Genomic DNA, 27,085 nt, shown 5'->3' on the forward strand with positions numbered 1-27,085 from the left:
GATGAAAGCACAACCATGTGGGCATTAACACAAAAGCTCAGGCTGCTTCTTCAATCTCAAAATAATAAACAAGAGTATAATTTGAGGTCCTCAGGGCCAAGTATCCAATGATTCTTCCTTGGAGTAGAAATCTAAGCAAGAGAAAATCATGGGTCACTGAAGAAAAGAAAAAAAAGTAACAAAGCCACTATTTAGAAAACACTACCTTTTCTTCTAACAGCTTGTTGAGTAAGGAGTTTAGAGCAGAACCCTTAGCAATGCGATCATCTATCTAAATGACAAGACAACAGGCCTTTAAGACAAGCTACCTAAAGCTCACATTTCGCCAATCATTAAATTGACAAATTTCCTAAGGTCCATCTCTAAACTTACTTTGCTGTGGTGCAGCTCAGAGCAACACTCCTCCATGTCAAAGCTCGTATTCATGCATTTCTCCTGAAAACACAGACTAGCACTGGATCCCATCTGGTGCTCTTCCAGGGCCGTCCTTAGGGGGTGCAAAATAGTGCGGCTGCACAGGGCCCCATACTTGAGGGGCTCCTGTGGCAAACAGACTGAGAGGGCCCCACTCCCTACCTCACACCTGACCCGCATCAGCTAAGGACAGCCCTGTTTCAGTGTTTATGATTCAATACACTCCCCAATTCATGACTTATATAAGTCCCCCATATGCTTTTCAGATGCCACAGGGTAATTGAAATAAACTTTTGTGATAAACACGAGCAGACAAACAATTATCTTATCACAATATAAATAAAAAAAGAATAATAGGCCTACTACAAATTTATAAAATACAAAATCTAATTTTGAGGACATCGTGGGCGCGTACTGAGGTCGAAATGACTTGAAACGCTCGTGAGGGTTAAAACGGGCTGTCTTCGAGTTTTGAAAGAACCAACTCTGTTATAAGGAGAAATAACACCTACCATTCTCATTAAACCCCGTATCTGTTTAATTTAAGCATAGCCAGCTAGAGTTTCAGTAAAACCTGGAATGAAAACGGAACAAGCATGATAGCAATTGGTCTTAATTTATTGGTTTACCCGGTTCAAGCAAATGAACAGATTTCAAGTTCATTGGTGAGCTAATTATCAAATCCTTCGACACTCGAACATCGTCTAAATTTGAGACTGTTAATACTAGGGATGATTTTTTTCTAAACGCAATAAACATTTAAACAAACTTTAAAATGACACAACGCTCTGCCACAGCCAAATGTGGTAATATATTAGTTTTAACTAATTTAAAATGCTTCACAGTATTACGTAGAAACTAGTTAGTAGCAAGAGAATTCATAAAATATTTGAAAATTCTTATCTTATCCACTGACATGCTGGAGTAATTTTAGAGGCTGCTTTTAAGACCTTGTAATAAGCAGTGCATAGTGATAAAGATGAATGAATACATTATATGAATAAATTACTTAAAAACAAGATCTCATATGACGTTTAATTTTTTTAAAGCACAATGCAAAATGACTTGGCTCCTCACCATTTAAAATAGCTACAGAACTCCACTACACTACACATAGCAAAAAATAAAAAATAAACATTAAATACAAAAACTTTAGTCACACCCATGTTTAACTAGTCATACACAGTTCCTACACCTTAACCGGTATATAAACATTTTAAGCTGTGCAACATATACTCTGGTCACATCTGAAATCAGTTCCCTTCTATACATTATGTGAAAAACAGTATGTGAGACAAATGAAATGTCCAAATTCAGAGTATTTATAAAGCAGTAGTCAAAAAGCAATCTACTGTGAGATTCTGAGGTGACACTTAACTATCCCATGAGGCCAAGGGAAAGGATTTGATTGGTGAATGACACTGAGGACACCCAACTGACGCGGCTTGGTCACAAGACAATGAAAACACGACCGACGTTGTACATCTGGAATACATTCATATGATTTACCACTGTTAAAAAAAAATAAATGTTTTATATTAAGGGTCTGCAACCTGGGCCTGGAGAACTACCTTCCTGCAGACTTCAGTTCGAACCCTGCTCAAACAAACCTGCCTGCAATGATCAAAACCCTGAACACCTTGCTTAGCTGGTTCAGGTGTGTTTGACTGGGGTTGAAGCTGAACTCTGGAGCACAGGAGCAGTGATGGAGACCCATGACATAAAAAATACCTTTTAAGTAATAAAATAATTACTTATTCAAAAGACATATTTACTCAGACAGAATGTGATTATGAAAACAGCCAGCATGTTATTTTGTCAATGGTTGAACTAAAATAACAAAAAGCAGACATGGAAAAAAATACTTTATTCCTGTATTAGTAGGTCTGAAGAACTTCTAACAAAAGTCATCTGGATGCAATACAGAACCTTATAACCATTATTAAAAGCACACAACCACAATTTATTGAAAAAAGTCAATCCCTCTCCGTAATGGGCCTCATGGCAACAGAGGTAAAAATGGAAATTAAGAAGAAGAAAAAAAATCACCACTTTACATAAAAGCTTCAGGTAGGGGGAAAAACATAATCTACAAAGCTCCACAGATGATGCTTCTGAACAGTCCAACAAAAAGCTATGCTCAGATGTAAACATTATTGCTTCTGTTGCATAGCTTCTTTGCGTGCAGCATCCTGTAATAGCTGTGTGTCCACCTCATCCGCAGGAAGCTGAACGTATCGCACTACTGATCCACGGATAAAGCAGTTTTTCACCGACAACTAAAACAAAACAATTAAAAGTCATAAAGACACAGTTCTCCTAAAGGTGTTCGTCTGTTGAGCACCTACTCAATATGACCGTTCACACATGACAGACTCAAGTGGCTGAGGTTCTAGGCACAGGCAGACAACAAGTGTCCTTTACTGCTATTGAAGTATTACTTTTCTTTTTCAATCTATTGAGTGATCGAGGTTTAAACAGTCACTAATCTTTAACAAGGAACACTCTTGACTTGTTCTCACCATGTGCGGATATTTCTCTGGATCGGTCACACTGATATCAGTCATTTTGATGTTCAGATACTGTGAAGGGAGAAGTTATTTAATTTTTAAATGAAATTCACTCAATATTTGCTCACATTTGAATAAAGTGGAATGTGCAGCCCTACCTGATCGACTGAGTGTAATGTTCCACAAATACTGCAAAGTTGACATTCAATATGTAATGAGATATCACATAAATTATACTGTGCACACATTAACGTTACTGTTTTAAAAGTACATGACAGATTAAAAGCAAAGCGCTTACCTCAAGTCATTCTTGAGCTCCACCACAACATCTTTGCCGACCAAGGACTTGAAGAACGAGTAGAAGAGCTGAGGAATTTAATGTCTGCATGTTACATTCAAATTAAGGCCTGATGTAAGTACAAAAGTTCTTACGAATGAAGATGTGATTTAAGGTGTGAAATACACTACAACGTCATTCACAATGAGAGAAGCCATCTAACTGTATACACCAAAAGCAGTTTACACTGGCTATAAATTACTCTATTCGATAAGAAAAATACCAAAGCAATAAAAAATATCCGGTGCAAAAGGATTTGTTTCTATTTGGAATTAGATTAAAAGAATAACAATACAAATTAGTCTGAGATTGGACAGGTTAGCTAGCCGTTAGCCGGACGCGGCTATTATTAATGCCTCACCAAAAGTAGTGAGCAGTAATCAATAATACATTGTTAATATTGCAAACAGATTCATTAGGTCTCTGCAAAGTTATTAAAAAAACGCAAAGCACTGTTAGTTATTGCTAAATAACAACGCTTACCATTTTCACGCGGTTTTGTGCTTTAGATCACACACGTCATCAAAGAGCTGCCGGTTTCCTCACTTCGTGCTTCTATTGGCTAGACGAATGAAGACGCAACGCTCCCATTGGCGGAGGAATGTTTGCGTCATCTTTATGCATCTCGGAAAATGCGTCATAAATATTTACGAAACAAAATCGTATACATGTTATACATGTTAAAAATCATATATATATATATAAATGAAATTAATGCCAGAGAATGAACTTTCACTGTGTCCACACGGTAGCAAACTTACATCCCGTTGTCCCATAGGCCATCCTTGAATAGGAGAATCTCTGGTAATACACCTCTTTCACCAGCAGATGGGGGCAAATAATAAAAAAGCACGTGTAGTATCCAGTCTCATATGTGAAAGTGACGCGTAGCCAAGTATGGTGACGCAGACGCAGAAATTGCTCTTCGTTTAGTTTTTAGGGTTTTTTTGGGTAATGTGCAGTATTACAATCCCAGCTGCTCTAGGAGGCCTTTCTGTGAGAAGTTTGTATTGTACTCTGTGTTGACATTGGTTTCCTTGGGGTTTCTTCCACAATCCAAACACATTCAGGACAGGTGAACTGGAGACTGTAAGTGAGTGTGAATATGAATATGTGTGTGTGTGTCATTCCTGTGATGGACTTGCCAAATCTGTCCAGGGTTTTTTCCTGCCTATGATCCAGGAAAGGTCCCAGTCTCCCCATGACCCTACATAGGACAAGTGCTTGGAAAATGTGGTCTATGGAATAGATTGATGGATTTACATTACTGTGAGTGTTCATATGCTATAAAATTGATATATTTTTTTTAATGATGAAAAAGAGCTTGTTTTATCAAAAGCAACACTTAATAAATAACTTGTTTTTTTTAAACAACAAGGTTGTTTTTCAGTGACACATTCGTGTTTCATAAGGTTTCAAAGTTGTGTCCCCACTTTTTGTCAACATCGTCAGACATTTATTAAGATGTAATAAGATCAGGGAATACCAGGGGCAGCTGTCACTCTAAAGGACCACCTTTCCACAGTTCACCTCAGTCAGACAGGCTCTGGTCAGTTTTATAGTTTTAGAACATTTTAAATCCTAATGTTAATATTTCCAGTGTCACAACCATGATATATCAACAGCATGTTCTAATTTCTGAGGAAATAATTAGAAATATTTAGATAATTTTATTCTCCTGAATCAGGTTCTGTTAGCATCTAGCATCAACAGAAAAAAACTAAATGGTGACTACATGAACTCCATTTGTTTTATGAAGGAAATGCCATAGTTGTCAACACAGTCAGATGTCAAAACCATAAAATTTTGTGTTCCAATGATATATCGAAATACTTTGATGTGACTCTTGAATAAAAGCTTTATAAACAATATAACACACAGTTTGTTGTGTTTGTTTTAATGCAGTAATTGACTGATTCAATCAATTGAACTGAATTGAATAGTTAAAATGACTACCAATTCAGGTTTTCTTCAACACCGTCAGTTCTATCACCTCCGTCAGTTGAATATTTTAATAATATTTAATAATGATATTTTATATTTGTATTAAATTGTTAGTCACATGTGAAAGTGTAATCTGTCTGCTAACATGATAATGTGTTTTGAAATGTTAAAAACATCTTGATTGCTGTTAAAGATAAAGCTGAAGTTATATTGCACAGTCCAAGGTAAAAAAGCACATTTTGTGAGAAAAGGGAGGTTGAATAAGGCATAGCTATGTAGCTTAGCACATAAAAGATGCATAAATGTAAAAATGTAAAAAAAAAAAAAAAAAAAAAAAAAAAAATTATATATATATATATATATATATATTTTTTTTTTTTTTTTTTTTTTTTTTGACCATAGGTGTGTGTGTGTATATATATATATATATATATATATATATATATATATGTGTATGTATACCATAGGCCAAACACACACACACACACACACACACACACACACACACACACACACACACACACACACACATATATACCTATGGTCAAACTGACTGATAAAAAGCATTTTAAGAAGAAGAAGAGGAAGAAGAAGAAGAACAACAATTTAATGACTGTACAACACTTGGTTTTATTATAAGATTACAACTTTTTACTCTTCTACCTTTAATAAAAACATTTCAAGCAAAATAAATTGTTTAAACAGAGGCTAATAGAAATGATTGCTCTATGTGTGACTATATGCAGTGACATTCAAACTGTGAAACATTCATCATTTAAAAATCAATATCCATGTTCTTTTTACTGCTATTGTTTATACACTTATTCTTATGCCCAGTACTACAGAGTCTCAAGTATCAGATATGAAGCTCACACCAACGTTGATAGCTGATAGGAAATCATTTTAAAGGCCGACCCATCTTCAGTTGTGGCGTCTCATTTTGCCCTGAGGACAGACATTGCGATATTTCAATAAATGTTAAATATTAAGACAACTTTACATAGCGCTATTCATATTACACATTGAAAATCATGATCTTAAGTTAGAAGTATAATATCTTCATTCCTGATCTAGTGTTTTCCGCAAAGAAGGAATGTGGAGAATATACAATAGTTATCATACCATCTTTTGGTTGGCCTGGTCTGGTTTGTAACCGAAACTTGGCTGGGAGCTCAGAACTGTCCCTGTAGTCTCTGGGCTTTGGCTGAAGCTCTTGTGGCTGACCGGGACGGGACTTCATAGGCACTGGAGGTCTATTAGGCCCAGTCATGCCCCCTTCAGAGCGAGAAGGCACCACTGGCTTCTTGGTGATGTTCTGGGGTTGTAGACCACTGCTTATGGTGTTTGTGGCTGATGATGACTGGGGTTTGGTTTCTGAACAGGTGAAAGAGCGGATGCGAGGGGTCGGAACAGGGGGGTGACAGCCAGCATCAAGGTCTGTTTTGGAAAAGGCGAAGAGAGCATCTGGAGGAGGGAGATGGTCTTTACTTCCTCGTGATGCACTCATTGAGCCATAAAGTGGATTGTCAAACATCTCTGGAGTCTGCCCATCCTCACATCTAAAGCAAAAATAACCACGCAAAATTGAATCTAGTAGATTAGTATAGAATCGCTTTAAGAGATGCAAACTGTCAGTTGTTCTTATAACAAACAGTGTTGATTTGTAGGCCTACGCTTTTTTTGTCATAAGAAATAATATTTTAATTGTTATCAGTAACAAAGCAAAGTTCAAACCAACAGAAAATTGTATAAACATTCATTTAAATGCATCAAAAATATTAGGGATGCATTATTATTATTGTGGCTTATACCATTTGTTTTTTTCTGACAACTATTCAAAGGTAGATCTTAAAGTTCTATACTATTTTGTATAAAGAAATTACAAATTTAAACACTTAAAACTAAAATAAATTGTTTTAAATGTTCCAAGCGAATTTAGGCATCACAACATTATAATATACAATATGAAAAATAATTAATTTTGAGTTATGCCAAAGATTCAATTTTATAGTGTTATTATTGACCAAGTTTGTTACACAGAGGCAAAGATAATCTAAATGCAAAAAACAAAACAAAAACAAAAAAAGCAAATGAACATGAAATATCTAATATCAACTGATACTGATACATTTAAAAATCTCTAATATGGGCAGATAACCTTCGTTATATTTGACTTAATTAAAAAACGTTTATCAGATGACAAACGATATATTGATGAGGTAAAGGAGATAAAAATATGTCTATATATCCACCTTATTTTGTAAATTAAGCAATTTTCCATTAGCTGCAGTAGGTTAATAACAACGAGTATAACAGTGCAATAAACTCTAAAATTATTTCTGCTACAAACTAGTGTTTACAATTACGATGATACAGTCAAATAATATAATATGAAATACTAGTTCGCACTATTAAGCAGCATAACAAGCTGTTTTGTATCACTAAAAATAACTGGAAGTGAAGAACACCGGAGGCCCCTCGCACATTCAAGTTACAAAGGTCTGTACCTGCTCTTACATTAAACATAATGTGGATACTTACACAGGGTTTGATGTCTTTGTAGTTGGGCTGGATGTAGCATGGTCATAACTAGTCTTTTTTGGGGAGATATTGCCATGCGTCATGTCCTTTGTTGAATGCCCAGATGATGGCCCTGTTCTTGGGGATATAATGTTGCTGGGGACCCTGTCTGCCTGGTTATTGCTCTTGTAGCCTACTCCCATATAACTGGGGTTACTAATGTCAGTGGCGAGGACTGAAGATCTATTAAAGAATGTCCAAAAAGTTTTTTTTTTTTTTTTTACAAACATAAGAAAATCACATTTTTGTGAAGAATGTCAAAGTAAATAAGTAAATATAACATGTAACTGATTTAAAAAGTAATAAAATAACAACAGAACATTTTGGATAGAAGCATCTGATAAATGAAGAATGAAATATGAAAGATGAAATATTTTACATTTTGGTAATATCTCCTGATTTGCCTTTACCAGCTCCTGGGTCATCTCCAACTTTAATGAAATCTGGAATAAAGAAACAACTTTGAGAAAAGAACACAGCCTCGACACTGAAAGCTTTACAGCACATTTCTGAACTGGCACTGCTGTCCAGAAACAAACTGTGAACTCACCATACAGCTTCTCTGTCTGTTTTCCATCTGATTTGGGAAGCTGTATGCCACCTGTTAGCAGACCTGTGCGCTCACCATGATGTGTGAGTTTGATACAGAACTCAGTGTAAGAGCTTTCAGCAGAACGCAGAGCCACACAACCCTCACCTACAGGCAGAGCACAGCGTAGTTGTGTACATGCATAGGAATATTCCAGTACTAATCAGAACATTGTCTTATTGCAAATTATGTAAGCATCATGAACACACATGCTATAACCAGATTAAGTCAATATTCCAGTTACTTGAAATCCGAATATGATAAATGGCGTAATTAATGGCATTAATCTGAATTTTTAGTCAAGTTAACAGATTATTCTGAATACTCACCGTAACGGATCAATCTTTGCCTTGACTGAACATTCAACATTAATTCATTTTATTTGGAATATTAGGATACCATGTTTACTGGAATATTCCTGTAGTTGTGGTGCATATAAATATGGTTTTCCTAAAACATTTTTAAACTAAGGGTGTTCAATTCCAGGTTTTCAGAGTCGACTCCAATTCCTTATTCCCAACATAGGAGTCGATTCAATCGGCTTCTCAACTCCATTTATTTTGCATCAAAACAGGGTCAGAAATATAATACAAAATGGCAATCACTATTTTACACTAAATGCTACCTACCTGCAACTTCGCTAAATAGATGTTGCTAATACCTAATCATTTTACAGAGGTAAAAGTCACATGAAATAACCTAGGTTGAATAGTATTCATATTTCATTATTTCTCTTGCAAAAAACTATATATATATATAAATATAAATATAAATATATATATATATATATATATATATATATATATATATATATATATATATATATATAAAAAAAATATATATAGGTAGTTTAAATGATTATGAACACAAATTAGGTTAGGAAAACCATGGAGGTATGTGTAATTACAATGTTAAGTTACATATGACTTATGCTTTTTTTCTAAAGGAAGCTAATGTAGACTGAATCTATGGCAGAATGATGTTGTGACAGCTCTGGTGTAATACGTCAGTGTAAAATGCCATGCTTCATTTTGTTCATTCCTAGTGATACAGCCTAGTGCACCATTGGAGAATGAGTAACCAAGTAAGTGATTTTAGATGCAGTCAAAAACAATGGTTCTTTTCTGTGTTAACCTTGACTACCCATCACTATTTAACAGAATATGAACCATATTCAGAAAATGATGCACTTGCAAAGTGGTCAATGAGCAATAATGAGAGCTACCACGCCAACTCAAATGTGAGTTCACACGTTTTAGGTAAACATACCATATGACTCATCACAATCTGTAGATTTAATGCAGATGAGAATGTGCTGTTCAAGGAGGTATTCTGGGTCTGCAATGATGGGCGTGAGCTGCAAAGCGATTTCACAAAACACAATGTAAACATGGCGGCTGGGCTTTAACATGTATAATGTTTTAATAAATAAAATATTACCTCAACTTGTCCCCTAAATCGTACTTTTATCGTGCCCACCGTGTTCTCTTGGTTTTCTCCTTCGGGACTCTTCACAAATTCTAGAAAATGAATTGGAAGTATTTAACTTCACTGTTCTCTTTTTACAGTAGCTCATGTGATTTTACAAAGAACAAGGTGGAGGGTTTAAATGATTTGTGATCATTTATGATATAATGATTGAAAGAATAACGAATACAGCTCCTCACTCTCCAAGCAGCTTGAGTGATACTCAATGAAGAACTTGGTCTTTGATTTAGTCATAAGAACAGCCACGCAATTCATGATTTTTATAGCACCCTGTGCATCCTTTGAAAGATCTGTAAAAAGCAAAAAATGCATAAGCTGGGAGGATGTATCCGTTCTATGTATTAAGGGAGGATTCCTTTCATGTTTACAATATCATACCATTTTTGGAGACAAACTGAGAAGTCACACCAACGTCAAATGTGGCAAATACAGGGGAATGGTCACTGGTCATGATGTCATTGGTGCATCCTGAAATGTGAAAGAGTAATGTTGGTTAATGTAATGACGTTTTAACTGCATTGATCATTTACTGGAACTTGGATTTTATATTAAATGAACTAACCATATGAGTTGCAAACCACATGCGCTATAGGGTAGGACTTGCGAAGCACACGATCACACCATGAAGGCAAGTTGTACTTTGTCTGTTTGTGAGATCAAATATTTATGTAAAGAGAATTTTCATCATTAAATGAGACAAATACAAATTTCTATTTTATAATATATCTGCTCCATGAGGAAGGTTGTTGAAATGTATCATGGCTTTCACACTGTACCCCTGTGGCTTTGGCTTTAGTGTAGGCATATTTCTCCCGTGTGTCTCTCTCGAAACGATAAGTGGGGGCAAATGTTATCTCCTCCTCCACTGTAAAATAAAAAATGAAACAAGGATTAAAAATGATGGTAAGTGATCTCGAGTATAAAAACATGAGGAATAGAAAAATGGATGGAAGTCAGAAATGAAAACAAAGATGCTGAAAGATACTTAAAGAGGAGAAGGTGCTACAATTAAACAGAAAACCATTTAAAAAGCGGTGCAGTGGAACACAAAATGTGTTCTGTATGAAGTGGCACAAGATGATTGCTTTAGATTTAGGGCATTCAAGCAATCTTAAGCAAGCCTCTATATCAAATATGGCATAATATACCTTGGTGGCATATATATACACCCTTGTTTATACTCAATAGTTTACAATTTTAGGGTCAGTAGGATTTTTATTTATTTATTTTTTTGGCAAAGAAATTAATACTTTTATTCTGACATTTTTAATGTTACAAAAGATCTTTTGTACTTTTTTATTCAAAAAAATAATCCTGAAAAAATATATGGTTTCCACAAAAAATATAAAGCTGCACAACTGTTTTCTAAATTGATAAAAATAACAATGAATATTTCTTGCACCAAATCAGCATATTAGAATAATTCCTGAAGGATCATTTGAAACTGAAGATTGGAGTAATGGCTGCTGAAAATTCAGTTTTGCGATCATAGAAATAAATATAATTTTATAATACAAAAAATATATATTTTATATGGTAATAGTATTCCTCAATATTACTGTTTTTACTGTATTTTTGATTAAATAAATGCAGTCTTTATGTGCATAAGGGACTTCTTTCAAAAACATTACAGGGGGGGGGTACAATGGTGTTTCATGTATTCAGAGTTGTTCCCAGTGTTAGAGGTGCTTCCAGAAGTCATAGATCCTCTTCTGACTATTATCCTCATTGTCATTAGGATATGTCCCCAAAACCTTCAAACTGGCTGTTATTAAGGCTCTCATCAAAAAACCACAACTTGACCCCAAAGAACTAGTTAATTATAGGCCGATTTCAAATCTCCCTTTTCTGTCCAAGATACTAGAAAAGGTAGTATCCTCACAATTATATTCCTTCTTAGAGAAAAATGGTATCTGTGAGGATTTCCAGTCAGGATTTAGACCGTATCATAGTACTGAGACTGCTCTCCTTAGTTACAAATGACCTGCTCTTATCATCTGATCGTGGTTGTATCTCTCTATTAGTGTTACTGGATCTTAGTGCTGTGTTTGACACTATTGATCACAACATTCTTTTGCATAGACTTGAACACTTTGTTGGCATTAATGGAAATGCATTAGCATGGTTTAAATCATACTTATATGACCGCCATCAATTCGTAGCAGTGAATGAAGAAGTATCATATCGATCACAAGTGCAGTATGGAGTACCTCAAGGCTCAGTACTAGGGCTGCTACTCTTCACGCTTTATATGTTACCCTTGGGAGATATCATCAGGAAACAAGGTGTTAGCTTTCACTGTTATGCTGATGATACTCAGCTCAGTCTTCGCAGCCCGGCGAAACATACCAATTTGAAAAACTAATGGAATGCATAGTCGATATAAAAACTGGATGACAAGTAATTTCTTACTGCTAAATTCTGAAAAAACAGAGGTGTTAATTATAGGACCTAAAAACTCTGCATGTAATAACCTAGAACACTGTCTAAGACTTGATGGCTGCTCTGTCAATTCTTCGTCATCAGTTAGGAACCTAGGTGTGCTATTTGATAGCAATCTTTCCTTAGAAAGCCACGTTTCTAGCATTTCTAAAACTGCATTTTTCCATCTCAAAAATATATCTAAATTACGGCCTATGCTCTCAATGTCAAATGCAGAAATGTTAATCCATGCATTTATGACCTCAAGGTTAGATTATTGAAATGTTTTATTGGGTGGTTGTTCTGCACGCTTAGTAAACAAACTACAGCTAGTCCAAATGCAGCAGCAAGAGTTCTTACTAGAACCAGGAAGTATGACCATATTAGCCCGGTCCTGTCAACACTGCACTGGCTCCCTATCAAACATTGTATAGATTATAAAATATTGCTTATTACTTATAAAGCCCTGAATGGTTTAGCACCTCAGTATTTGAATGAGCTCCTTTTACATTATAATCCTCTACGTCCGCTACGTTCTCAAAACTCAGGCAATTTGATAATACCTAGAATATCAAAATCAACTGCAGGCGGCAGATCCTTTTCCTATTTGGCGCCTAAACTCTGGAATAACCTACCTTACATTGTTCGGGAGGCAGACACACTCTTGCAGTTTAAATCTAGATTAAAGACCCATCTCTTTAACCTGGCTTACACATAATGTACTAATATGCTTTTAATATCCAAATCCGTTAAAGGATTTTTAGGCTGCATTAATTAGGTATACCGGAACCTGGAACACTTCCCATAACCCCCGATGTATTTGCTACATTATTAGAAGAACGGCATCTACGCTAATATAAGTCTGTTTTTCTCTTATTCCGAGGTCACCGTAGCCACCAGATCCATTCTGTATACAGATCCGAGGGTCACTGCAGTCAACGCTGTCACCTCTGACTTGCTTAGTTGGGGTCACTTCATCTACAGCGATATCGTTGACTTGATTGCAAATGAATGCACAGACACTATTTAAAATGAACAGACATGACATCACTGAATTCAATGATGAACTGCCTTTAACTGTCATTTTGCATTATTGACACACTGTTTCCCTAATGAATGTTGTTCAGTTGCTTTGATGCAAAGTATTTTGTTTAATGCGCTATATAAATAAAGGTGACTTGACTTGATTTGTTAAAGAGATGGATTCTCATGCTAAACATGGCCAAAGTTTTGAAAAATAATTTAGAAGAACTACAGAGAATTTTTGTGCTGAAAATCTTACTTCCGGGTTGGTAAAAGTTTCAGCTGTTTTTTTTTTTCGATCGTGGATCTAATGACGTAGACGAGAGCGGAACTCCTTATATGAGCATTTCTCCCAGAAAAGCGCAACCGCACACACGTTCACCAGAGGATAGTGAGACCGCGTACATCAAGGCTCTTCCTCGGGAGATCATCGGCAGCGCTGCATAGGATTTGTTCAAGAATGTCTCAAAATAACTGCATTTTTCGAATGTGAGGGAACGTTTTCCGTGTTCAGCTTCCCCAAGAACCCAGCTTTACATGAACAATGGATGCAGTTTGTTTTTCCGGGGCAGCAACGGAGTGTATCAAGTGCCTTTGTGTGTTCTGGTCATTTCAGTGACGGATGTTTTATAAACAAGGCCCAGGTCGACGCTGGATTTGCACATCGTTTGCTATTAAAACATGGAGCGGTCCCTGTGATAAAATACCCCATTCATGTATGTACAACTGTATCATATTTCTGTCTTTTGTTGGAAATCAGCACATAAGTTAATATGTTAATGGAAACAACTAGTATTATAGCTCCGCCCACCGCACCCCTCCAGGAGCTCTGCTTTTTCCGGAGAGAATCTGAAAACTGTATTTTTCTTTTATAAATATGATAAAACTAAAGACTTTTTGGATATATGAAGGATGCAGTACTAATCTATAGGTACTCAAGATTAACATGAGATTAGGTGAAACTGTGTATGTTATGTACCCTTTAAAAAAAATAAAAATACCAACCTCAAACTAATGTATGTTCCTTCTGAATTTTGTTGATAATAACCTATATAGTAGTTTGATCTTAGGTAGTGTGGTTAATGATAATACAAACTAACATAAGAAATCCTCAAAGCCTGGTTTGGATTAAAGTTATTAAACTTCCAGCTAACAGCATAAGGTCCTAAAATTCAAAATATGGTTCTGAGTTAATGTTTGTGATATTTTTTGGGTACTGAAATACTTAAAATACACTCCTATTCCATCCCATCTTTGTAGAGAAACTATAAGTGAGCCATTTATAGGTGGAAGTGTAAACACTGTGGATCTCTGGCAATGAAAATGAACAGGTCCATTATGCACATGTGCTCTCACCGTAGTCTAAGAAGACCTTTTCCTCCTCCTTCTCTATGTTCAGCTGATCTCTGGCCAGGAGGTCCTGATACTGCTGCAGTTTGATCTTCATTACAATGTTCTCAGCTTCCTGCAAGAAGCAAACAACTATGCAAAAGTTCTGTCTCTTCCTGTCAGTTGACGTCAGGAGCTGCTGTGGGTGCCAGCTCTGGTCTTAATAGAGGAACTGCCTGCTCTGAATAGAACTATGCTCTCCAAACCACAAAGGCAGTTTAAGCCTCAAAGTATCAATGTGGGTAACTGATGCATAACGTTTAGAAACATTGTATTAAAATATGATTTGCAAGCTTATGGCAGAGATTCGTCTATTTTTGTTGGACTACTTTCTCTTCTTTATTCTAAAGAACTATGCTAAGGCACTTGTTCAGATGGTTTAGAATGAATTGCAGTGGAATTTTATTTATAAGTTGTAATATATAAAAGTATTTCCACTAGACCATTATAAATGGTCCTGCAGTGTGACAAAAGAATTAGTAAAAGCACAAGTATTCCACATAGTCTGTCAATTCATACATAAGGAAACATGATAACCATAAAAGAACTGGTAAACACTGCAGGACATGTCAGCTTTATATGTAGTCAGTTTATAATTTTTATGACCAGATTATTTGTCTTGTGTTTGCATTTGACATGCATTAAATAATTAGTTAAAAAGAGTTCTTTGCTATCTATTTGATTTATACAAAAATAAAAAAACATGCAACATTTTTAAAACATGCAATGTTTGAGTATATTTGGGGTGGAGGGGGGGGGGGGCATGTTTGAGTATATGCTTATGCACATTCATTTGAACCTACCTGTGATGGTAAGTCAACCCTATAATTCAGATCCCCCAGCCAGAAGAGGTGTGTGAAGCGATGTGTGATGTCAAAAGGATTAAGTTTCTTATCTCCCAAATTCAGAAAACGCAGAATACTAACATAGTTCTGGTTTCGTCTAGAAAGGGTACAGTAATAAGTTCTTATTTATTTATCATTCTTGTGTATTAACCTATATTGCCAATGTCTCATTTGTCAAAATAACAGGATTTTTGGTTTTGGCTTACCTCAGTTTCTTTTCGCTTCCTGAGGTCAGGTGACTGTTGACAAACCCAAAGGAGGTTCTATTAAACATAAAAGACACCCCCACTGCTCCTTTATTCCCTTTAAACACACACATACACACACAATCAGCTTTCAATGTACAAGGAAGAGCGGTAAATGTCTAGTTTTACAATTGCTAATGATTTTGCAATGGAAAAAGAGCTTTAAACAAACCCAAAGCATTAGCTATGCCAGTCTTAACACTGTCACAAAAGACATGAGAGAAGCGGTTCTCATGTTCCGGCTTGGCTAGAACCACAATCCTTATACTCCACAGTGTCTGAGTGGCTATCTGTCAAAAACCACACACAGCTTATATGCTAGGTCATTCGACACATTCAAACATTTTGTCAAGTGTCATAACATACATGTCATTTCTCCACAGAGGACAAAGAATGGTCTACGGTACAGTAGTACGCAAACAACATAAGGCCCCTGAAGCTTTCCTGTGGGGTTTTGTGCCACTTACTTGTTTGAAGCTAATGTTGGTTATATCTCTAAGGGCTCCCCTAACTGTTTCTATCCACTCCTTCTCTCCCAACGGGTCCTCCTGTGTCCCAATCACATAGATATCGTGTGGGATTTGACTGGCTGTGTCATCGTGGGTTTTTCCCTGACCCTTTGACTGGAACCAGGAAGTGATGTTTGGTGGTGGATTCGCATTTCCTGATTGGACAGTTAACTTCACTTCAGTTCACATTTCACTTCATCTCTAGTTACTGTAAACTTCAAAATTTTATACCATACAAATGTCGGTACTTGAAAATAAGAGGAAGAAGCAAGGCCTGTACTTTATTAGTAGTGTGTTTCAAATCTTAAAAGTATATATATATATATATATATATATATATATATATATATATATATATATAACTGTATTTGCAGATAATACAATATTAATGAAATAAAAGGCGAACTTAGTGTACTTAAGAGAGTTAGTTATGTAACACCCTTATTTACATTTTTAAAAAGTCTATTTTGTCATAGCATCAAATTAAAAGTCATAATCATCATCATAATGATGAAATTCTTTTGTCATGCTTTAAAGAAGTAGACTTATTTGAAGTGTTGACACACACTTAAGCATATGTAAAGTATTCTATTATAAATGTATTATTTATAGTTTTTTGATATTACCTTATAGGTAATAGATTGTAAATGTTCTAACTTGAAGCTGTATAACAAAAAATATTTAAATACATGATATAACATAGAAATGAACACAATTAAAGTGTATTTTCATTTACCATAAATGCTTTTTAGTACATTCAGTAGTAATTCTATATGCTTAAGTGGGTCAAAAATGTATTAAGCTCATTGCATTTAATACATTTCAACTTTAATACATTTTGTTTATTTGTAATTAAAATGCAATTAAGTGTCTAAAAATATAAAATTTAGTTGGCATTTAAATATATTATTTTAATGTATTATTTAAGTAACACTTTTTAAAAACATGCTGAAGTGTTCTTCTTTTTCACAAGGATAGGCTAGTGAGATAAAAAAAAAAAAGTGTAACAGCACTTTTGTCAAAAATAAATAAATAAATAAATTGTGCTTCAGCTCCAAAAACACTCTGAATTCAGGAGAATTTGAGAAGCTTTTTTGGAATGACTAAATTTAGAGGTAGGCTAAATGCATCTTACCCATGTTCCAGGTGCCAACAAAGATGGTGATCATATCCGGCTCAGGTTTTCCTGAGTGCTTGTTCTTCATCTGCTGTAGAAGCTGGCAGAAGCCTTCTCTTTTCTAAAAATGTATTTGGAGATACACAGTTACACACAAGGACACATTAAAAACATATGCAAAACATGGAACTGATATATCATGGCTCTCCAAAAAACTTCCATGTGAAAACTTTTCATCCCTATTGTAACAATTGTCATATTAGCAGTGGGATTTTTACCTTTGTGTCATCAAAGACAAAGTCTTTGCGCTGAGTTTTTTCCTTCTCTGTCTCTACCACCAATGCTAGTCTGTTATGCATCTTCTGTGACTTCACCAACTGCAAGACTGAAAATTAAGAATTCGGCATGTTCCCATTATTTATTGCTTAATGTGTGCTTTCACAAATTTTGGCTACACCGCTCCAAGGAACTACTGATTGATTGGTCCATCAAAGAATTCTGTGTTTAAAGGGGTCATATGATGTTATTTCAAGATTTCCTTTCTCTTTGGAGTGTTACAAGCTCTTGGTGCATAAAGAAGATCTGTAAAGTTGCAAAGACTAGAGTCTTAAATCCAAAGAGATATTCTTTATGAAAGTTAAGATTCAACCATGCCCTCCAAAAACAGCTCGTTCTTACACACCCCCACATGTCTACATCATGATGTGGGAAGATTTGCATAACACCGCCCAAATGTTCACGCATAGAAAGAAGGCATAACCTTTATTCTCACGGTTGCCGCTGATGCCATGTTGTGGAGACTCTGTGTGTTTCGTTGTGAAAGCAAAGCTTTGTTTGGGCTTCCGAAAGAGGACACAACTAGAAATCAGTGGGTAAGCTGTATTTACAGCACTGTTCCAGAAGTAAGTTTTCATATGTAAAGTATTTGCCACTGATGATTCAAACGCAAGTTTTGAGCAGTGTAGAGTAGCGCTTGTTGTTTGTTGTTTCTCTGATCACAAATGCAGAAATGGTTTTATGTTTACGCAGCGCGATATGCAATGCAATGCCTAAAAACAAAGTATAAGTCATTATGATCAGTAATAATATCCCCACTGGATGCAACAAATGCCTAGTTTGTAATGGGTTTTATTGGTTTTGTCTCGTCGTGCTGGGAAATGGCATTACAGTGTTAAGGGGCGTAACATTTCCATCACACACCTGAGGCTTTGGGCCAATCACAAGGCTGGCCAATTAGAGCACACCTCGCTTTTCAGAACGATGAGCTTTGTAAAAATGTACACATTTCAGAAAGGCGGGTGTACACATGTACAGTAATGTACAGTACGTGGAAAATAATGTGTTTTTTAACCTTAAACCTCCTAAACACATTGCATTACAACAAATACAAAAAAGTATGTTCTTTTTAGCAACGTCATATGACCCCTTTAAATAATATGTATAACGACCATTACTAAACTTTATATTTGACTTGAAGCCATAGTTTCCCTTCATTTTTCATTAAAGGCCTGCTGACTTATTAATATTAAAACACTGTCACTAATTTCATTTGTGTGTGGTTATATTAATGATGAAATGGTTCAGCATACTTTTATTGTGCACATAATATTTATCCTCAGGTCCATCTCTGGACTTCTTGAAGTAAACCTTCCCTCCTTCCACATCTACTTTGAGGTACATTTTGTTTGAAATACCAAGGGAGTCGCATTTTACCTGTTAGCACAGAAAAGGACAACAAAAACACATCAGTAAAACGGAGTGCAGCATTTTTGTTGTGCTGTACCCAAAAAAGTGTTACAAAGGTTCTCTAAGATGACTGTGTGCAGAGGCAACCAACCCAAACGTCATCGTTTATCTAGTACATAGGCAAACTAGACTCTTTCTAATTTGCATGTGGTTTTGGAGAGCAAAGCAGTAGCAGTGAAAACGTCAATGCTTTCGTTATGATGACATCATTACGAGGAGCAGGAAGGAGTAACAGTTTATGACTTTCACTTTGAATATGTACAGTGATCAAAGTGCTCTCTCTCTCTCTATATATATATATATATACATACTTGCATATGCTTATATTAATCTACTAAGCCAATAAATCCTTTATATATTTTATGTATTGTTGAATTGATTTTCCTACTTCGAATGTCACAGGAGGAATAAGTGACTTTCTGTGTCCTCCATCATATCCCACAGAATCAAAAACAGCATTCTTGGTCTGTAAATAAGGTGATGTTAGTCTACAATAAAGTTTCCAATAGGAATTTCATTTCTATATATTAGATTGTAATGTTGTGATCCATAAACAAAGAACAACGACACCTTGTCTTCTATTGAATATATAAGCTTAGTCAGTTGTTCCAGTTTGAAAGCCACAGACTGAGTTGCATCTCCAGAAAGCTGAAAAAGAAGTAAAACCAACATATATTTTAGGAGAGGAAATAATAATAATACTCAATATAACAAAATATATATTGTTTTTTTCTCATTGTATTATTTCTTTACTTATTGTTTACAGGAGAAATGGCAGTGTGTTAGGGGTTTATTACTCAAAACTAGATGTAATATTCAAATATTTATCAGCTACACACAGAACATATTTAGAAATTACCATTTACCCCTAAATTGTATAAATCTGTAAAAGGTCAATTACAAATTGTTGTTACAAGCTATTCCACTACCAAGGAGAGTTTTCTCTCTCTCTCTCTCACACACACACACACACACACACACACACACACACACGCACACGCACACGCACGCACACACAAAGTTGTTCATTAAATCACAGATGTACTTGTTTTATATCAAATAAATTGTATTTTCTTACATCCAGTTATTTTTTTTTTGTTCCGTAAAATTCTTTATATTTTTACACAGAGACTTTCAAGCATATACTGTCACCTCAGGAGGTTGGACATTTGAAATCCGGAATAAAATGTCCTGGTTTGATTCATTCTTACTGACCTGACTCCTTAACCTCCCCACTACAGGAGACAACGGTTGATCCAAAACTTTCTGCAGTATCTCAAGACTAGGAAGTGTGCGGGCAATTTCACTACAGAAAAGTAGGAAAATCAATTAATTGCACATTGGATAAAATTCCTGAAAGTATCCAAGACAGTCATTTTTCTGACTGTTTGTACCTGTTTAGGTTTTTGCAGATACTTTGTGTGAGCTTTTTAAAGTTGGGAAGAGTCGGGTTGCCATTCTGCACCTGCTCTGCATCTAGACAAAGAGATGAGCGGAAATATTCCTGGATGGACTTCTGATGGTCCTCTGGTAAACTGGATATCAGACATCAAAATCATTAGCACGCCACAACAAAACTACTGTACTCACTACAGTGACTCTAAATTGACAGTCATTCAATCATATTGTATTTAACAAGGGATTGTAATGAATAAAGATTAATCTCATTTTACTTTGATATGTCAATTTGCTGCAAACGCTGAACATAGGTGTCTGAGATGGAGGGGCGGGCAAGCTCTGTTCCCCTATCGGTTCCTCTGGATGAGTCACTATGGCCGTCTTTACATTCATTACATGTGATATTCCTGGGTGGCAACTGAGGCGGCAAACTAAATGGCTCTGTGGAAATGGAGATTTGACCAAATAGCATCCTTGAATGACCATTTCAATTCAAACCATTTCAATTATATATTTTAATCCAAATGTACAATGGGGTCAAAAACTAATTCTGATAAAAAAAAATAAAAAAAAATAAAAAATAAAACATGATTTAATTCTTTCATCAAACTTTTCACTCAAATTATCATGCTAATAATATTTTATCTGTAATAATAATTTTTAAGAAAAATAAAATGAAAGAATTTATAATTTAAAAAAAATGTAAAAATTCAAAACACGGACATGAACCTATGGTGAAAGCTTATTGTGATTCACTTACCTGGTTCCTCCTCTGGCTCCTCCTCTTTCTGCACAGCATACTGAAGGTGTGTGACCAGACCCATGTTCTCCTTATAATATGCCTCCACTAGGTCTGGCAGCAGAGAGAAGAACCGAATAGGCACTCCCTCTGATGCCTGCAACAAGATGAACAAGAAAGATCTGCTATTCTGAAGACTGTACAAGATGTACTAGATTCATGGCATTTTCTAGATTCATCTCTTAAACATGCACAACACCCCCAGTAATACTTCCAGTGACTTTCTTCCTCTCCTCCATTGTCAAATAGCAGTACATTGCATTTCTGCATTTTGCATGGTTTCTCTTACAAAAAGTGCTCGGTTGGAGCCGAGTAGGTTTAATAAGCCACTGTTTTCAAAGGACTTTGGAATATAAGCTCTTAATCACCTGATTTGACTTACAGTATGTCTTAATGCTCAGTGTAGCAGGGTAAGGTATTAGCCCAGATATGATTGGTTGACATCATGCCAGCCTGGGAACCTATCAGTGTTCCTACTCCTTTGTCATTGGTTAAAATGGTTTAAATCCAATGAACCTATCAGTGTTGGGATTGATCCTATTAAAAAGGGAATGGTTTGATTACTCAAGACGCATCATTCTGGGTACTAGATCATCGTGGAAAGTCATGGACAAATGATAGGGTTTGTTGCATCTCCCTGCTGGTATCGCAAGTAGGCCTTTTTCAGCATGCCAGTAGCCGTGGTCTCGTGTGGTAAGCAACCATGCGTTTTGCTACTTTGGAATTCTCTCTCGCAGGTGTAACTACATCTCCAGGAGTTTCCAGTAACTTGGTTGAAGACGAATGTACATCAGTATGACTGCACTGCTGCTGTTTTTAGTGTTTGTGTAACCGTTTAACTGTTTTGATATGAATGTCTTAGTTTATACCAGTTAATTATGTGATTTGAGTAGGAACTTTTAAAGCGGGGGTTTTATTTTCAGTGTGTCCACTTGGGGTAGTGTGGTATGGGAGGCCGTTTGAGGCGAAACCCATTGAAAACTTGTCATACACACTGGAACACTTGTCGTACAAGTGAATCACTTGCGATACACACTGAAACACTTGCGTGTACAAGTTAATAACTTGGGATACACACTGAAACACTTGTGCGTACAAGTGAATTACTTGCGCATACATGTGAAACACTATATATCTTTGCAAATATATGAAAGACATGCGGTTACATAGAAACTCTTTTCATATGCCCTGTAATCATCCACGTACTGTTGTGCCTGCACAAAGACTGCACTTTCAAACATTCTCGCGTGTGAGAGCGCTTAAACCTTTTCAGTGTGTCTCCGGAAGTCGTTTCATTGCAACAGGAAGTTATAGCTCAAATATTCTCCACGTATATGGCTCCTTCCAAACTTTTTTTAAAAAATGAGGTTTGTTCTTTACACTAGGCTTTTTTGTATGTGATCACTCATGTGTTATTGCCAATTCTGATTTTTTTTTATTTTTTTTTTTTTACATTTTTCTTTCCCGTGTCCTTCGGTTCATTTAGTCCGAATATACGAGGAGAATATTGGAGCTATAACTTCCGGTTAGTGGGTTTAATTTTATTTATGTATAAAAAAAAAATTATTTTTTTTTATTTTATATTACTTTTTTTTTCACGTTTTGAAAGGGTAAACTCTGGTTCACACTCCAATACAGTAGGTGGCAATAATGCACCTAACTTTGGTGCTACCCGCCATAAAACCGAAGTAGTAGTATAACTTCCGGTTGCAATGAAAATGTTAATGCTCTCTCACACGTGAGAATATTTCAAAGTTTTTACATATTTGCACAGATATATAGTGTTTCACTTATACACAAGTGTTTCAGTGTGTATCACAAGTTTTCAAAGGGTTTTGCCTCAAACGGCCTCCCATAGTGTGGTGTTTTGCCAATTGTATTGCTTTCACAATTTGAGTGGTTTGTGGTATGGTGTGAGGTGATAATCCAAAAGGCCCCTGCTGGTCATTTTTCTCCTCCTGGTCATTTTGTAACTGGTAGACTTGTGTATTAGGCATGTTTTATTGTATCCAAAAAACCCAATGTTTGAACCATTTAGTTGTGTATATAAATAAATTGCAAATGTTTTTTACTATCTGTCTCCATGCTCACCCTGGCTGTTGGCCACGAACCTGTGTGCCCTTTCGTAGGGCTAATATGTCCCGGTATATTCCGGGTGGCGTAGTGGATGTATATCCACTTTTGGTGGGTCCCCTCCCCTACCTGACCACTTCTTGCCACATCAGCAAACGTTTTGACCCAATTACAGTATATACAAACTAATGCAAAGTAACAACTACCAAAACCGTGATCTAATAATTGGTATTTGATGTGGAAAATCACACAGTATCAAAATTCAGGACATATTTATGACCCTGGACCTCACAACCAGACTTAAGTCTCTTATTTATATTTGTAGCAATATCCAACAATAAATTGTATGGGTCAAAATTATAGATTTTTATTTCATGACAAAAAAACATTAGGATATTAAGTAAAGATCATGCTCCTTGAAGATATTGTTTATTTTAAATATATACCTTCAATGTTTTTTATTTTTGCACCCTCAGATTCCCGATTTTCAAATATTAGCATCTTGGCCAAATATTTTAATATCCTAACAAACCATACATCAATGGAAACGTTATTAACAAACCAAAATGCCCCTGACATAATATAAAACTTCTAGTCCCTAATTGTAATATGAAAGTCTCTTCATACATTTGGCTGGGAAGAAATGTTAGGGAAAATGGCAGCGTTTTTAGCATTGCACACAAAATAATTTAAACATGTCATCCATTTTAGCATGGCCAATCACAAGATGTCTGACTGACAACAGGCGACAAGCACAAACTTAGCATAAAAACCTCCCACGTTCTCGTACTATGGTTTAAAGGTCAGCACAAATGGTGTTTTTTAAATTGAATTGATCAAATTTAATTCTATAATGACACCATACAAAGCTTTCCATTTCAAGGCAGTGTGCAAGAGGAACCCTGTGGCTTAACACCCACGCTGATGGATAATTTAAAACTGAGGCTTGCTGCAACGCAGGCTTGAAAGAGGAAGAACTGTGGTAGAAAGACATTGAAGGGCATTGTACAACTCTACAGATTTGGTTTAGCCCTGTCCCTTGAGTGCAGGTTACTTCGAAATGTAACGCTGAGAGAGAACAATGCAAATTATAGGCAAAGGTCACCCATTTTGCTTTCACTATTTCATTTGTCACATGTTTAACAGTTTGAATAAAACCACCATTGGTTTTGCAGCTGCACTGTCACCAATGCTTGCTTTAATGCAGTGGACATAATAGATACTAGCCTGACAGACAAGACGCCTACACAACGGTCTCAGGGAGTCTTCAACAGCTGAAGAGCTAACTGTCACAAGGTCACACATTCATTACCAAGCACAAGATGGTAAATGGCTTGTAGGATGCCAGATGTTCTATGCAACTAGGCACAAATATGGACAGTGTTTTGTCAGGTGACCAGCAGACTATGACAACAGCACATAATTAGCAGAGGGTTGATTATATTTGTCTCGTGGTTTTATTTTAATATTTTTTTCACTATTTTAGTGCAACCAGGAAATGAATGGTGTTGTAGATAAATTCAAATAATTAAAATACACTAATAATAAATAGGTTGACCAAAGAAAGAAAGAAATACTGAGTAATTGTAAATAAAGATAAATAGCGATTTCAAAAACAAAAAAAGCGGCATAACATTTCACAAAAGAAGCTTCCAAATAACTAATTAATATCCTTATAATTTAATAATATATTCACAGTCGTTAATTTTTGAGTTGTCAGAATTCAGTAGAATATAGACGTAATGAATCACACCTGTGGTTTACTTGTAAAATTGAGTGGAACAATGGATTAAAAGTGAAGTTAGATTTGATAAAATCTCTAGATGCTTGTGATATATTTTGTACCTAATAAATGAAATTACATAATTCAAACGGTTTATTATGCTTCCAAAAGTGTCCAAATACGTTTCAGGCAGACTATAAGAGCTTTATATTCACTAAAACAACTAAACACACCATTCGGGCAACTTTCGAATACTTGACGTCACAAGCAGAAGTGCCTCCGTGCATAACTCAGAATAATCCTCCAGCGCACACGAAACACCTGTCTGTGTGAGTATGAAAGCAGAGCAACTGAAGGAAATTCCAGAGGTCAATTATTCTACCAGGTACTAAATGGAGAATTTCTTACCTGGACTGATAGTTTTTTGTCCTCATTTGGTAATATTCTGTATGTATACACACAGTTTTGGTATCTGCAAAAGAATGATTAATGAACATTAATTTGTGTGTGTGTATATATATATATATATATATATATATATATATATATATATATATATATATATATACACATAAACACTTATACACATATCACAAATTGAACATAAACATTGAAAAGAGCCATCTTGCAAAGAAGCAACAATTATGGAAACCCCTTGACAGCTTCCTTCAGTCTCAGTCAACACTGTTCGTTAATTTGTTAACGTTTTGTTCACTATACAAGGAATCACATTGGACTTAAACGCAAACTTTTTTCACTGCATGATTTAAAGAAACATTTGCAAATCACACTCCACCCGAACCTGAACTACAAGGCTTGCACGTTTAAAGTTTTCTGGAAAGAGTTTATATGAAAGAACATTTTATATGGTAATTAACTTGACGATATGCACACAAAGTAGGAAGAAGGAAGCCTTTTGGTAAAATATGTAATTTCAAAAGCTGTTTATATATATATATATATATATATATATATATATATATATATATATATGATCCAAATAATGTTGCATGGCCAATGGTGCAAAACCGAGCATGTTTTATACGATGCATTTATAACTGACTCAATTGTCATCTCATGCAAATCGTCCAAAACACACTGCAAATTTAAACGGCATACCTATTGGAACACATGTAAAGATCTAAAACTTTAATCTATAATATAAGCGACAGCATATGTGCCCCTCCACCTGAGATGAACAGCAACAATACTCACAGAACACAGAGGGCATAAGCTCCCTGTATGGATTCGCTGTCCCGCAGGAGGAAGCTCCCATCCTTGCCTGCTTTGGAGAGGAGGTCCTCTGCTGTAGACCGAGTGATATTGCCATGGTACCATGGCTGGTGAGAAAACATCCTTTCCAAAGACTTCTCCCTTCCTCAGTCTGAAGACACCCAGGTTATTTTGGCCCCGGCAAATTTTCAAGAGCAGATCCACATGAGGCCACCTTTAGAGTCTCATGTTTTGTTTCATGGCGTTGTTAGAACTGATAGCCGCTCCTGCTCTGTCTGGCTCTAGGCTCGCTGCTTCTCGCTCTTCCTGTTAGAAGGGCGAAAGCTGCAAAAAGGAAGCTGCCACAAACACAAGAGAGTGAACTTCCTCATTCTGTGCACATTAAAAACTCAGAGAGAGTGAGCAAGAGAGGAGGCCGAACAGCAGGCTTTTTCACACGGCCCCAAAACCTCTTATTTTTTTTACCACAAAAGAGATGAAAAAGGTGTGTGTGGTATTGTAGGAGTGTTCAGTGCATTCTTTCATACAACATCGATGATTAACCCAGCTAACCAAAACTATGAAGAGGACAACCAATGCAAGTGTCAACTATATGAAGAGAAATGTAGATAAACTTTTACAGTGTGAAAGGCTCTGTTGAGAGGTAGATTATGAATTTATCTTTTTGTGCAAACCGCTGATCCTGAAAGGAAAGTGACTTGT

The 27,085-nt window shown here is 35.9% G+C and overlaps 2 protein-coding genes across 2 annotated transcripts; both read right to left on the reverse strand.

The window, feature by feature from the left end:
• Window positions 1-2,266: 2,266 nt before the first annotated feature.
• Window positions 2,267-3,844, reverse strand: LOC132151891 (U6 snRNA-associated Sm-like protein LSm2). Its single transcript, XM_059560403.1, has 5 exons — window positions 3,745-3,844; window positions 3,223-3,290; window positions 3,083-3,113; window positions 2,937-2,996; window positions 2,267-2,693 (listed from the first exon to the last, which is right to left on the reverse strand). Exons 1-5 carry the CDS (start codon window positions 3,745-3,747, stop codon window positions 2,568-2,570), a joined length of 288 nt encoding a protein of 95 aa, XP_059416386.1. The 5' UTR covers window positions 3,748-3,844; the 3' UTR covers window positions 2,267-2,567.
• Window positions 3,845-5,810: 1,966 nt separating this feature from the next.
• LOC132151892 (phosphatidylinositol 3,4,5-trisphosphate 5-phosphatase 1-like) lies at window positions 5,811-26,706 on the reverse strand. Its single transcript, XM_059560404.1, has 27 exons — window positions 26,366-26,706; window positions 25,559-25,622; window positions 21,316-21,451; window positions 20,831-20,996; window positions 20,552-20,692; window positions 20,373-20,463; window positions 19,728-19,805; window positions 19,546-19,623; window positions 19,001-19,124; window positions 17,690-17,796; window positions 17,430-17,532; window positions 16,253-16,449; window positions 15,958-16,075; window positions 15,747-15,843; window positions 15,499-15,637; window positions 14,663-14,771; window positions 10,639-10,727; window positions 10,425-10,506; window positions 10,241-10,330; window positions 10,042-10,152; window positions 9,815-9,894; window positions 9,644-9,731; window positions 8,336-8,482; window positions 8,165-8,228; window positions 7,747-7,968; window positions 6,328-6,764; window positions 5,811-6,150 (listed from the first exon to the last, which is right to left on the reverse strand). The coding sequence occupies exons 1-27, from the start codon at window positions 26,503-26,505 to the stop codon at window positions 6,104-6,106; spliced, it is 3,345 nt and encodes a 1,114-aa protein (XP_059416387.1). The 5' UTR covers window positions 26,506-26,706; the 3' UTR covers window positions 5,811-6,103.
• Window positions 26,707-27,085: the final 379 nt, after the last annotated feature.

Source organism: Carassius carassius, chromosome 10, assembly GCF_963082965.1.
Source record: "Carassius carassius chromosome 10, fCarCar2.1, whole genome shotgun sequence".
Classification (NCBI taxonomy): Eukaryota; Metazoa; Chordata; class Actinopteri; order Cypriniformes; family Cyprinidae; genus Carassius; species Carassius carassius.

Excerpts from the sequence above, each read along its gene's own strand:
- LOC132151891 (XM_059560403.1), bottom strand. Across the intron at positions 3,114-3,222 it reads GAGCTCAAGAATGACTTGAG|TATTTGTGGAACATTACACT; the intron begins GTAAGCGCTTTG and ends TCAACTTTGCAG. Across the intron at positions 2,694-2,936 it reads CAGAGAAATATCCGCACATG|TTGTCGGTGAAAAACTGCTT; the intron begins GTGAGAACAAGT and ends GTTTTGTTTTAG.
- LOC132151892 (XM_059560404.1), bottom strand. The coding sequence starts at position 26,505 with ATGTTTTCTCACCAGCCATGGTACCATGGCAATATCACTCGGTCTACA. Across the intron at positions 20,464-20,551 it reads ATCTGCAAAAACCTAAACAG|TGAAATTGCCCGCACACTTC; the intron begins GTACAAACAGTC and ends ACTTTTCTGTAG. Across the intron at positions 9,895-10,041 it reads TCACTCAAGCTGCTTGGAGA|AATTTGTGAAGAGTCCCGAA; the intron begins GTGAGGAGCTGT and ends TTCATTTTCTAG.